General features: G+C 34.1%; 3 protein-coding genes across 5 annotated transcripts in view; 2 read left to right on the top strand and 1 right to left on the bottom strand.

The window, feature by feature from the left end:
• The window catches only part of LOC306860668 (trypsin-like), a gene marked incomplete at both ends in the record, with an annotated part of 6,829 nt that extends 6,246 nt beyond the window's left edge, over positions 1 to 583 (bottom strand). The window contains one exon of the mRNA XM_079402481.1: positions 529 to 583. Coding sequence (XP_079258607.1) covers positions 529 to 583 — 55 coding nt within the window. The remainder of the gene's footprint in view (positions 1 to 528) is intronic.
• Positions 584 to 3,787: 3,204 nt separating this feature from the next.
• On the top strand, positions 3,788 to 11,517 carry LOC306860665 (trypsin I-P38-like). 3 transcript variants are annotated; one of them, XM_079402477.1, is made up of 6 exons: positions 3,788 to 4,960; positions 5,242 to 5,300; positions 5,648 to 5,798; positions 5,900 to 6,041; positions 7,185 to 7,442; positions 11,062 to 11,517. In XM_079402477.1, the coding sequence occupies exons 2-6, from the start codon at positions 5,252 to 5,254 to the stop codon at positions 11,212 to 11,214; spliced, it is 753 nt and encodes a 250-aa protein (XP_079258603.1). In that variant the 5' UTR covers positions 3,788 to 4,960; positions 5,242 to 5,251; the 3' UTR covers positions 11,215 to 11,517. The 3 variants fall into 3 exon arrangements, with proteins under 3 accessions (XP_079258603.1, XP_079258602.1, XP_079258601.1); XM_079402476.1 differs by having other exon boundaries at positions 3,788 to 4,943; XM_079402475.1 differs by having other exon boundaries at positions 3,788 to 5,300.
• Positions 11,518 to 12,191: 674 nt separating this feature from the next.
• On the top strand, positions 12,192 to 13,597 carry LOC306860932 (cytidine deaminase-like; the record flags this gene model as incomplete). Its single annotated transcript, XM_079402964.1, has 4 exons — positions 12,192 to 12,318; positions 12,922 to 13,033; positions 13,121 to 13,178; positions 13,475 to 13,597. The coding sequence occupies 4 exons, from the start codon at positions 12,192 to 12,194 to the stop codon at positions 13,595 to 13,597; spliced, it is 420 nt and encodes a 139-aa protein (XP_079259090.1).
• Positions 13,598 to 14,141: the final 544 nt, after the last annotated feature.

Genomic DNA, 14,141 nt, shown 5'->3' on the forward strand with positions numbered 1-14,141 from the left:
ATTATAAATACTATGTTATTGAAAGAACAATTTAAAAATATATATATTTTTTTCTCTTTTCTTTTTCTCTTGAGATTTAAATGTATATATATATATTTTTTTTTTTTTGCATTTATTTATTTTTACTCCTGTAGGTTGACAGATTGAATCTATAACATTGCAATATTTTATAATTTTTTTTTTTTTTTTTTTAAATGTTATTATTATTAGTATTAATTTTATTTTAATTATTTTATTTATTTTAATTGTAAAATACATTGTAAAATCAAAAGACAGGCATTGTAAAACTATCACTGGCATTTGAAAATGAAAATGTACATGTTATCATTCGCATGAAATTCCATAGCAAGTCATCCTTCTTTTTTTTTTACAAAATTGTCTTTTTACAGTAAAAACTTCACTTACAGATCATTGCTTTGCTCAAGGTACAATATACAGTTGCTCCACAAACCATAACAATCAATGCTGCTTTACTGTGTAAATGCACTGAAATGATTTTGTAGGGCTGAAGTATAAATCTGTACTTACAGCTCACCACGAGGAGCTCCAGGAGAACACAGAGCAGAGGCAGCGGCAGGTTCATACTGATTGAGACGCAGACGCAGACGCAGAGACAGACACATCCACAGGTGCAGACCAGACTGAGATGAGCTTTGCTTCAGGTACTCTGATTCCTCACCTGGGGAAGGATCACCTCTGCATTCTCGGGTTTCCTAGTTCCTATTTCCGTCTCCATGGTCACAATGTTGTCTGAGAGCGGGAACAATATATAATTGAAACTTTCTTAACCAAACCTGACCTTTTGTTTTGGGTTTGATTTAGGATCAGTACAAATGCATACTATTTGCGTCATATTGCAGATTAAATTCTGCAGTTAAAGAATCAGTCAGATTTACTGTATCTTTTATTATTCTGTATTATATAAGGATTTTGGTTTATACTACTAATGTAGATGCTTTTAGTGGCCCCATAAAGTATCTAGAGACTTAATTAACATTTAAACTGTCATTGCTTTAAATGCCCCAAAAAAAGTGTAATTTGAAATGATCCCTTGATTTAAAAAAATTAAAATAATAAAATAAATGTTAACTGAAATCAAATATAAAAACGTATTTTATTTCAGCTAGTTACCAAGGCAACATTTCTCATTTTCATATAGTTTAATTTGATGCACTAAAGAAAATGAGTAAATACTACACTGACGTATTTAAAAAAACAAAAACTATTAAAACAAAAAGCACAGCAAAATAACTGAAACTTTAACATAAATTAACATGAAAGCAGAAACTAAAAATAAAATCTAGTTCAAAATATTAACAAAAACTTTAATAGAATCCCAGTGATACTAAAATAACACTGCTTTTAACTTATTTTGTTTTATTTTATTCTTTTTATTTTCTTTAAATTCGTTTTATTCTTTTCTCTCTGGGTTGTAGATTAGGGGTTTAAAATTGTGAAAGATTGTGGTAGTTTTCAGTTAAACATTCTTTCTATTCTGTTCTTTTCGAGTTGTAGATTAAGTTTAGCTGAAATTGTGCAAATGATAATGCTAAAAATGTTCAGTTAAAAGGGACTTAAATCTGTAAATTAACCATCTCATGGCAATATTACCAGCCAAAGTGTGTCTATAAATGTATGAACAATCATGGAGTTTATATATATATATATATATATATATATATATATATGATTTACTGTTTGTGATTTACTGTTTTGTACATAAACTCACACTTCATAAGTAAAGAACAATCTGTGATAATGTAACCTTGATATCTTTAATATTGACAGAGTAAGACCATGTCAAAGATTGAAATCATGGTAAAATTAATGGTTAAAATCAAACTTTGATGCTTGTTATCTCATAATTAGATTTTGAGACTTTAGACTGGATTTCACACACACACACACGCACACACACACACACACACACACACACACGCGCACACACGCGCACACACGCACACACACGCACACACACGCACACACATTTTATATATATATTTACATAATAATAATAATTTTAAACAATATATTTTTTTAATACTATAAAACCTTGTTGGTGCCAGTGAATGCTTCTGAAGCGCTTTTACCAAACGGACCAACAGAAAAAAATCCCAATTAGATCTGGCTGCTGGGAATTGTGGGATTGGCCCAGATCTGGAGCACGGATCATTAAAAATGAAGATGCGGATGAAATGGCGTGATCTCTGAGACCAGTGTTAGCTAATGATCTCCTCTCAATCTGACACAGCACAATCTACGTCTCATTTATTGTGTCTCTTTCTCATGGCTGCTTCCCTCGGGTGCTGACTGCTGCCGTTTTTACGCCTGATCTGTTTGTTGTTCTGCTCTCTTATTCTACCACAACAGAGCGATTAGCCCTCTTCATCACCCGCCTCATCATCGTGACATGATGTCTCTGGCTTCTGTGTTAGATCCTCTGCTCCGAGCCCTGCAGGGTCCTGTCATGTTTAATAGAGAGTTTGGGGACCGTTCTGTTGTCAGTGGACTATTAATCGTCACTTTGGCATTCATTAATAACTGACCTCTTAAATTGGATCTTCCATCCATACAGTTGTCATGGTAATTAGGGCGACAGTGATATCACAGCACATGGTGGGAGTGTTGGCAAGAATCAACTAAACCATTCAATCTTTCATTTTATAGACTCTGTAGTTGTGTTAACAATATAATAAAAGTTTATAGTCTTTATAGAGGGAATAAATTATGTGGAATAACTTAGATAACGAACTAAATCGGATGTCCTGTTTTATTAAATTTTTTTATTATTTTCACCATTTAAAAATTCTACATAATATGGAATAATTTTAAATGACATTCACTGGAGGTCAGAAATGACTAAAGCTGACGGCCCGTTTTATTTTATTATTTCATTTAATTAGTTTATTTTTTATTTGTAAAATCGTTCCAAACCTTTTTAAAATTCTACCAAATTATGTGAAATAAGTTTAAAGGACACTCACTAGATGAATTAACAAGGTTTTATGATTTTATTTTATTTTTAAAATGATTTCACCGTTTTAAAATTCTCCATAATTATGTGGAATACATTTTTTAATTCTATATAATATGGAATAATTTTAAATGACATTCACTGAACTAAAGCTGATGACCTGTTTTTAATTTAATTTAATTTAATTTAATTTAATTTAATTTAATTTAATTTAATTTAATTTAATTTAATTTAATTTAATTTTTTTTTTAATTATTCCAAACCATTTAAAAATTCTACTAAATTATGTGAAATAAGTTTTAATGACATTCATTAGAGTAATCTAAATTAATTAACACACAACTAAAGCTGACCAAAGGTTCTTATTTAATTTAATTTAATTTAATTTAATTTAATTTAATTTAATTTAATTTAATTTAATTTAATTTAATTTAATTTAATTTAATTTAATTTAATTTAATTTTATTTTATTTTATTTTATTTTCAAAATGACTTCTAATTCTACATAATTATGTGGAATAAATTTAAATTGCATTCAGTGGAGGTAAGAAAACAATTAAAGATAATGACCTATTATTTTATTTCATTATTATATTTAGTTTTATTAAATAACTGCAGACCATTTTAAAGTTCTACATAATTATGTGTAATAACTTTAATTGACATTCACTAGAGTTAACAAACAATTAAACTGATGACCTATTTATTGCATTTATTTATTTATTTATTTATTTCTAAATATGAGCATAATTTAATTGAACTACTTTAATTAACATTTATTTAAATATTAATTTTTGTTCTTTATTAAAAAAATCATAAGAGAATATAAAACCTCAGCTTTTGTGTTAAAGGAAAAAAAAAAGTATGGCATTACACAGTGAAACAAATGACTATATTTGCTTTAAAAACACTGCATAAATAAGTAATTCTACTGTAAGCAAAGTTTTAATTCTGATGTATCAAATGAACACACTCCCCAGACAACCCGATTTTATCTTCATATTCGGTAAACTTTTCCCACGAGTGATTCTAAAGCTGTTCTGTAAGCCTCCAACCTTTGTTTTTGATCAAACTCCCACAGTCTGAGTGGGTGTGAGATGGAGGATGAAGGAATGAAGACAATAATATGGTGTGAAGTGGGATGTATTTGCAGGAAACGCATGTTGTGAGATTAAACAAAGAAACTAAAGGTAAATAAATCAAATTATTTTGTTGCATATACAGATATAAATATATATCTGGGAAATAATGTGTTAATTATGTGCTCATCCGTCAGAAAATAAAGCATTGATTAAATGTTAGATAGGAACCGAAACATTATATTCAAGTTACAAATGTCGCAAAAGCTTAAATCTGAGAACCATATTTATTGTCTATCATAAATAGCATCCACAGATGAATAGATATTATTCTGTTTCTAACAAAGTGTTTTATTACACTGAAAGCAAATACTTTAAATCAACTAGGCGTTACCTAATAAACTTGTAATTTCATCCATATGCACATTGCAATGCAATGCAAACATTTCCTTGAACTAAATAGATCCTACCTTGCTTTAATGGCACATTTATCAGAAAAATTATGGGGGAAAAAAAAACTTTAACTTGTTGATAAAAACATTCTGATCATGTAACCCAAGCTTGCAATATTTTGAAACACTGTTCATCTGACAACACCCACAGTACTTGTGTTTAATGCTGCCATTGAAACGGGTGAACAGGGTGTTGTTCTGAATCTCCAGCACACAATAAATCATAATAAAGAGCATTGAATCAGATACGCATGACACTGAGGGACTTCATCTTTGTCAGGTACTAGGTCAGCATCTGTTATACTGTGAATTAGATGTACAATTTGTTGTTTGACGGACAACAGCAGGCCCGCAAGAGCACTGGACGTGGATAGGGTGTCGGTATAAAAGGAGAGAAGTACTGAAATCAGCAGTTAGAGGTCATTCAAAGCTTCGGAGGTGAGGAATTATCACTGGTGAGTCTTCACATATTTTATTTCCTTTTTCCTCCTCGACTGTCTAAGGGCCATTAGAACGTCTCGGAATGGTCATTGACTAAAAAAAAGCCTAAGTGACATGATCTTGTGATCAGATATTTCTTCTGCACTCTTGAACTGTATCAGGTTGCTATTGTACAGTTTTGAAGGATGCAAGCAGACATGACTTCGGTGATTCATTATAAGCATTGAGAGACTCGTTTTCATTTATTACAGGCTTTCACAATATGTTGCTTTTATTTTGGGCACTTTTCTTACAGCGCTGACAGAATGGCTCAGTTATTGTTAGGATTTCTTGTGCTGGCTGTAACGATCAAAGGTAAGCAATGCCATTTTTCATTAAAAAGCGATTGTTTGACTCAAAGACCTTAGAATTAACATTTGTCTAATTCATTTACAAGTCTGTTCCACATTAGAAATTTCAGGATATAGCAGTCAATAAAGTCATTTTGTTAAAGGCACATTTATAATTGCATATGCAAGCAAACAAAATAAGCTAAAATAGAGTTTTAAACAATGTTATCATGGTATGTGGGTGCGGCTGGGATTGCTTGATAGAAATGGCTCATTATTTAATCTATAAATAGTCTTCTAAACGGTTGGATATATAGCCTAAATATGCAAAATGTGTATAAGATTTTCTTCATGTTTTTTTGTATTGACTAGATACATTGCCACAAAGGATCATCGGGGGTCAAGAGGTTGTGCCTTACTCTATCAAATACCAGGCGTCTCTTCAGGTTGACAGGAAGCATTACTGTGGAGGAACCCTCATTCATCCTCAGTGGGTGTTAACTGCTGCCCACTGCTGGAGACCGTATGTACTGCATCTCGCTTTTAAAACACATACTTTTTTATTGGTAAATAAAAGGAAGTTATTTCATTTGAATGCCCTGTATATTGTATTTGGATGGACAGGTCCAGTGTGATTCAGGTGGTGCTGAGTGAGCACAATCTTGCTGTAGAAGAGGGATTTGAGCAAGTGCTTAATGTGTCTAGAGTCTACAGTCATTTTGCCTACAATCCAAAAACTTTTAACAATGACATCTTGCTCGTTAAGGTAAGAAACACATAGCAAATACTAAAAAGGACTGATTCTGTGGTGCAATTTGAAGACTTTGTCTCATTATTAAATACTGACTTGAGATATACGTGTAACAAATTTTTTGTTTGTTTGATATTAAAATAATTTATTTCATATCCCAGTTTAATGTGCAGTGATGGATCAATAAAAATCGATCAAGTTTTTTTTATACAAATAATTAATTAATTACAATTAATTAATTACAATGTTTATTTAAGTTTTTACAATTAATTAATTACAATGTTTATTTAAGTTTGATAGCTGAAGCATTAATTTAAATGGATGGATGGATGGATGGATGGATGGATGGATGGATGGATGGATGGATGGATGGATGGATAGATAGATAGATAGATAGATAGATAGATAGATAGATAGATAGATAGATAGATAGATAGATAGATAGATAGATAGATAGATAGATATGAACTGAAATAAAAATTAAGGCCATATAGAAATCTTTAAAAAACCAATACAAATAATAAAAGTTCTTAAAAAAATTACTAAAACATAAAAATATTATATTTTATATTAAAAAAGTCTTTCATTTCATATAAAGTATGCCTTGTCTTTATCAATTCCATATTGAAATAAGAAATGTTCCAAGAATATTTTTGTACGCATTCAAAAAATAAATAAAAAATTGTTTCCTTGTCACCATTACAGAAATCACATAAGTAATAAATATTCAGTTTTACTCAAAACACAGATGAGTATTTCAAAACACTGCTGTTTTTGTTTGAGTGACTGACATGTCAACCTCTAACACAGGGCTGTCCAAACTTGGTCCTGGAGGGCCGGTGTCCTGCAGAGTTTAGCTCCAGCCCTAATCAAACACACCTGAAGCAGCTAATCAAGCTCTTACTAAGCATACTAGAAACTTCCATGCAGGTGTGTTGAGGCAAGTTGGAGCTAAACTCTGCAGGACACCGGCCCTCCAGGACCGAGTTTGGACAGCCCTGATCTAACATAACCAATGCCATGAGCTTTTGGGTGGGACTATCTTTTTGTTTGCCCAATGATGGGGAGAGTGTTTGGGGAAACCTGTTTGGAAACTGCCATTATTTTCAAGATTTTGGTGGAAACTCATATATAAGACATATTTCTTTTTCTCCCCAGCTCAGTGTTCCAGCCCAGATTAATGCTTATGTTCAACCGGCCACACTGCCAACCCTAGACACGCCTGAGTTATATGGAGGAGCCAGCTGCACTGTGAGTGGATGGGGAGTGACACGAATATACAGCTTCTATCTGTCACCGATTCTGCGTGCGGTGGATGTGTCGATCATGAGCTATTGCCAATACTACTACTACTACAGAGTCAACGACAACATGGTCTGTGCAGGCTCTCGCTTCGGGGGAAAAGACGCCTGTCAGGTAATCAGAGGTTTAAATGCAAATGAGAACTTCCCCAACCCTGGTGGTAGCCAATGGTATAGAGTGCAACAGGTCCCGCCTGCATATATTTATATTTACATATGTACTATAGTAAAAAGCTATAGTAATAATTAGTATATAATTAGTATATAAATAAATTCACTGTGTGGACATGGGCTCCAGGGCTAACACTAAGGATTTTTTTCACAAAAAGAAAGAAAGAAAAACAGCTACTGTTATTGACCCATAAAAACTACTGCTGCAAAGATGTTAGAAACATTCTTTTTCTTTGAAACTAGAAGCTGCCAGCCACCATGTTTACAAAACAACAACAATAATTTCATTACAACAGCAAAAACTAATACGAAACTAATGTAAGGTAAAATGTTCTCAAGCTTACTGAAGGAAAGTAAACAGTCTAAATATTAATTACAAGAAAAGGGTAAATATATTAATCAAAAATACAAATGAAATTAGGTCTATATAGTATAGGCTAATACAGAAATAGCCAATACAGACATTTAATCAGAGGTTCAATTGGGATTTGTTATGTGGGGGAGGGGGGGTTCTGTAGTTTCAGTTTCTCATATGTGTATGCAAAGCCTACATCTTATATCAGTTTACAAAACTGTAAAATATAAGTTGAGAGAGTCCTCTGCTATGAACAAATGCTGATCAAAATCATTCTAGATGCTGCATGGCAGTGTGCAAAGCTAGATCTGTCTACAGGAGTTTTTAAAATCAAATGTAAGACTTTTTAAAACCCTTTTTAAAGGGGTCATCGGATGCCCATTTTCCACAAGTTGATATGATTCTTTAGGGTCTTAATGAAAAGTCTGTAACATGGTTTGGTTAAATTTTCTCAATGGTGGTGTAAAAAACACCTTTTTAAACCTGTCAAAAACAGCTCTTGTCAGAGCAAGCCGTATTGTGTCATTCTCCTTTAAATGATAATGAGCTCTGCTGACCCCGCCCCTCTCTTCTAAGCTGGGGTCCGTTCTTTGTACCTTGCTTAATACATCTAAGATGATTTGAAAGATGCCAGATCTTCTAATCGTGATAACTGATCTCTGGCTAATTTGGTTCTTCAAACGAATTTGCGTATTAGATTAAAATATCTGGATTAGGTTGTCTAAGATTACAGCGCGTTCTCTTGTTCCCCGAAAAGGGCAGATGTATGGATACTCGAAACCATGATCAGCAATACAGCGATTGGCTGGCGGCAAGACAGCAACGTAATGATGTCATATCATTAAAAAAGACACCTGACGAAAGAGTTGACACATTTCTGGACATTTACAAGGAAATAGCCAAGCGAAAAAAACTACATAAATGTATATAGATATAAATAGATAAATGAGATGTAAATATATAAATGAAATGTGCACTGGTTTTAAATTTTTTTTTTTTTTTACATGATTCCCAATTATTTGTATTTATGATTTCTAGTATTTGTACAGGCTTTACATTTTTATTTCAGTGTTGTAATTAGCAATTCAGTTATTTTTTATCTTTGAAGCAGATTTCTTATGTGACAGCATCAATTAAAGTTTCTTAGAGATCAAGTTTTCTGCATCTCCTGCGCTTAATCAAGTCACTCCCATAATAGCTGTCATCACTCAAATTAATGCACGACTCAGATTAACTGTATGTGTGTGTAAGACGCCAATACAATTATAAAGTAATCATTTCATCTCTAATAAATCTTTCAATGAGTATAATGAGTATAGATACTGGCTGTGTCTATAGTATAGACTACACAACATTATTTTCAAATACATTTTTTAATTATTATTATTTTAAATTAATGTCCCTGGACCAGTAGGGTACTCTTGTAATAAAGTAGCGGTGGCTGGGGAAAATATTAAGTATAAATTCTGCTTAAAAAGATGCAATCTAATCCTGTTTACATGAAATAAACCTGCTCCTGTCGTAGGCATCGCCATGTGACCTTGATCATGCGAAGCGGGTTTCCCCTCGGGGAGAACCCCTTGGTCTTGAGCCACCACTGTAGGGGTCTCATGTACAGCAGGCCAAAAGGTATCACGTTGGACGCAGCTGCCATGAGCCCCAGCAGTCTCTGAAACTGCTTCACAGTGAGTGACTGGGGTGAGGATCGACTCGATCCGAGCAGGAGACATACGTGCCTGCATCGTGGTCGAATCCCACACCACGCCTAGATAAGAGGTTCTCTGAACTGGAGAAAGCCCACTTTTCTTGGCGTTCAGTCTCAACCCCAGCACTTTCATGTGCGCGAGAACGACATCTCGATGCCGAACCGCCAGTTGCTCCGATTGAGCTAGGATCAACCAATCGTCGATATAATTGAGTATGCGGATGCCCTGGAATCGCAAAGGAGCCAGAGCAGCATCCACACACTTCGTGAAAGTGCGGGGTGAGAGTGCCAGGCCGAAAGGAAGGACCTGATATTGGTAAGCTTTGCCCCCAAAAGCAAACCTCAGGAAATTCCTGTGAGTGGGAAGGATGGAGACGTGGAAGTATGCGTCTTTTAGATCTATCGTGACAAACCAGTCTGATCTGAGACACGACCTGTTTGAGTGTAAGCATCCTGAACTTCAGTCGCCTGACTGAGCGGTTCAACTGACGCAGATCTAAAATGGGACGGAGCCCTCCATCCTTCTTTGGAACAATGAAGTACCGGCTGTAGAACCCGGACTCTCTTTCGTGAGGAGGGACCACCTCGATGGCCTCCTTCCTCAAGAGAGTGTCTACTTCCTGTTCCATGATCAGAGCCTGCTCGGGGCCCACGCATGTGGGAACCACCCCGTTGAAAGGCGGCGGCGGAGTGCCATACTGAATACGATAGCCTTTCTCTACAGTACGCCGTTTTTTAGTGCACAAAAAGAAACTGATTTTACTTAAGAGAATAATATTAAAAATAATTATTTAAAATAAACAATCATTATTTTGGCAGTTTTAATTGGTGCAATCCAGAATCCAGAATCTCATAGATGCATATTTTGGACACTAAAAACATTAAATACTTAAAGTAACTTAATTGGATCTTTTACGTTAAAAATAATTAATAATAATAAACAATCCTTATTTTGTCCCACCCCTTTTTAGAGACACATTATGAAATATACAAACTATAAGCTGGGTTGTTCAAAGTTGCTCTGAGTTTAGTTTGACCCCTCAAACACACCTGCTTTTCCATGGCAGTCGGCAGTTTTCCTAATTTATAATGGCAAACAAACCCTCTCAAGCGTCCTGCCAAAGGCTTTTCTGTGAATAAGGCGTTCTGGGAATGAGGGTGCGGTCCACTGCTGACAATTCATGGAGACTTTAGATATACTCTGATACGGCACAGCTTTTCAGGGCTTTATGTTCAGCCTCTTTATGTTTATCAAGTGTAAATCAAGGTGTGACATTCTTCATTTAGTTACACATAGGTAATATTAACAGATGGTTTCGGTTTCAGTGTTTAAAAATGTTTTTAAAATTTCCCTTTGAAGAATGGAAAACAAACTAATTGTAATGTAAACAATAAGGTAAAAATATTCTGTTCTTGTTCCATTTTCATAAGGATAGTGTGATTTGTGATGGGAAAAAAAAAGAAAAAAAAAAGTCAAATACATTAATCTTTCTTCTTTCAAAGGGCGATTCGGGAGGTCCTCTCATTTGTGATGGGACTTTAGAAGGCATTGTGTCATGGGGAATTGGCTGTGCTCTTCCATACTATCCTGGCGTCTACACAAAAGTGAGAAACTACAGCCGCTGGATCGACTGGATCATCAGCACTGACAGCTGAAATACAGGTTTAACTTAATGTGGGAGGGCTTTCCTTCAATCTGAATTAAGAAAAAGGTCTAATTTGACAATAAATCCTACTTCAAGTACTGATGCTTTCACATTGTTGCTTCCAGTATCTCAATAATTCTAAATTAAAATGTGTATTTTGGACTCTAAAAAGCATTGAATACTTATATTAACTTTACTTGATCTTTTATCTTATGTTCAAGCCTATTTTCACTCATATTTCCATATTTCAAGCATTCGTGTGGAAGCCTTATATAGTATATATATATATATATATATATATATATATATATATATATATATATATAGTTTTGAAGATAAATTGTGCCAATATGAATTTCTTTAGAAAACTGCATTCTATTTAGTTTTTATAAATGTTGGAACAGATTTAAAAAGCATCCCAGGATGCATCTATTTGATAGAATGACCTGGAAGAAATCTGTCAGTGAGATTGATGGAACTGTCACTGTTTTGTTTTGAAATAAATTAAGTTTACAACAAGCTCCTACTTGCCTCTTTATTGCAGTCATATCCACATATGAGTCTCTGAACTCTGGACTGAGTAAACAGGATGATCCTGACACATCCATCTGGTTACTTACAATTTGTGCATTACCTCAATTAAATATTTTCTAGTACTCATGAGAATAAATGTTTAAACCACATTCAGGTAAGTGAAAATGTTTTGTTCATTATGTTGACGGTGCTCTGTCTAAAGATTGTCAGAACGCTGCAATGCACAATCCTGTTCGTGGAATTTCGCACCTTGTCATCTTAATGAATTATTAAGTAAATGGGAATTTTGACATTGCTGCACCAAATTACTCCATGCTAAGTGTCAAAGAGTCATTGCATCACTGATTTCCTCTTTAGTCTCACACACACACACACACACACACACACATTAACTTGTGACTTGAAGCCATGTAGTGCCTGGCTGTTAGAACAGAGTCTCCAGTCAGCAGCATTATGAATAGCTGGAGCCCAGAAGTGCTTGTTCGGAAATCTCAGGAAGCCAAAGAACAGGCGTATTGTCCCTACAGCAAGTTCAGAGTTGGAGCAGCTGTCTTAACTAGCGATGGAACCGTGTTCACAGGTGAGGACACTCTAAAAAACATGTCGTTGTTATTTGAATCTACAAATACATATATAAAATTCAAATGTCTGGGGGTGTTGCCATTTTTAAATGCTTTTGAAAGTCTCTTATCCTCAGCCAGGCTGTATTTATTTGATCAAAAATATAGTAAAAACAGAAAACCGTAATAATGTGAAATATTATTCCAATTTAAAATAAATACTTTCTATTTAAATATGTTCAAATTTTCTTTATTCCTATGATGCAAAACTGAATTTTCAGCATCATAACGTCCTTCAGAAATCATTCTAATATGCTGATTTGCTGCTCAAGATACATTTCTGATTATTATCAATGTTGAAAACAATTCTTGAATGCGTCTTGAATGAATGGAAAGTTCAAAAGTACAGCATTTATTTTAAATGGAATTTTTTTGGATCACTAATGTCTTTACTGTCACTTTTGATGAATTAAATGCATTCTTTATGAATAAAAGTATTAATGTCTTTGGAAAAAAAAAATCTTACTGAACCCAGACTTTTGAACAGTAGTGTATATATTTGTTTTGTAGCTATATTTTTGTCCGTTTTTCATGGTTCTTCAGCATATGGTGGTGTTTAACAGGTTGTAATGTAGAGAATGCATGCTACACTGCTGGGCTGTGTGCTGAGAGGACTGCAATCTCTAAAGCTGTGTCTGAGGGACACAAGAGCTTCAAAGCCATTGCTATTGCCAGGTAATTCAGTATATAGCTATATGCATGTACTGGCTGAAGTATAAGTAAGTAGTGCTGCGTAATATTCCTTAACTGTCTTTTGTGCAGTGACCTTGAAGATCGCTTTATTTCTCCATGTGGAGCCTGTAGGCAGTTCATGAGAGAGGTCAGTTCTTCTAAAAATAAAATTATGCAAACTGATAATCTTTTATTATTACTATAATTAACAAAAACAGAAGTTACACTGTGGCTTGTGAAAAGTCATCAGAGAAAACCAAAACATGAGTCAACAAACTGCATGTTTGGATATAGTGGGATTTTATGAAATGTAAGTGTGGCTTAGAATTAAAAAAAAAATAAAAAATAAAAAAATAGCAAAAGAATGCGAGTAATACACACATCATTTTTTAGCTTCCATTGATACTGCCATTTAACAGACTAGCTATGTCATCTATCTTACAGTTTGGCTCAAATTGGGACGTTTATCTGTCAAAATCTGATGGATCTTACAAACTGATGACAGTGGAGGAGCTCCTGCCGTGTTCATTTGGCCCTGAGGACCTGAGGCCAAGAGAAAACCATTAGACTTTTGACATAAAACCATGACAGATAGATTTAAATGTATTGAATGGATGTATGGTTATATTATTTTCCAATGAAAAATATAAATGCGTAAATTAATAAATAGTATGCCTATTCTGAATTGATGTGTGGTTAAATAAAAAATTTAATTTACAATGTGTGCTTTTATTTTGAAATGTGTGCCTTTAAAAAAAAAAAAAAAGTGACAATTATCCCTCCGACCAATCAGTGTTGCATAAATAATATAGGGAGAATTTTGGTCAAAGCCACTAGAAGGCAAGCCTGCAATCATTAGCCGAAAGAGTGTAACGGCTAAAGCTAACGCTTCCGGAGGAAGACCAGAGGCCATCAATGGAGGGGAGGCTTCACTACGCTGAATTAACAGCTTTTTTGAGGAAACTGCTCTTTAATGAATTGACAGCCTGCTAATCTTCAACATGTTTTACACTAAACAATACTTTTGGATTTAACTATTTTTAGAGTTTGCCATGAAAAAAATGCTGTTTTATAAGAGAATTTTGTGACAGGTGGGATTCAGCTTACGGCA

The sequence above is a fragment of the Barbus barbus genome (assembly GCF_936440315.1).
Source record: "Barbus barbus genome assembly, chromosome: 41".
Taxonomy (NCBI): domain Eukaryota; kingdom Metazoa; phylum Chordata; class Actinopteri; order Cypriniformes; family Cyprinidae; genus Barbus; species Barbus barbus.

Excerpts from the sequence above, each read along its gene's own strand:
- LOC306860665 (XM_079402475.1), top strand. The coding sequence starts at position 5,252 with ATGGCTCAGTTATTGTTAGGATTTCTTGTGCTGGCTGTAACGATCAAA. Across the intron at positions 5,799-5,899 it reads GCTGCCCACTGCTGGAGACC|GTCCAGTGTGATTCAGGTGG; the intron begins GTATGTACTGCA and ends TTGGATGGACAG. Across the intron at positions 7,443-11,061 it reads GGGGAAAAGACGCCTGTCAG|GGCGATTCGGGAGGTCCTCT; the intron begins GTAATCAGAGGT and ends CTTCTTTCAAAG.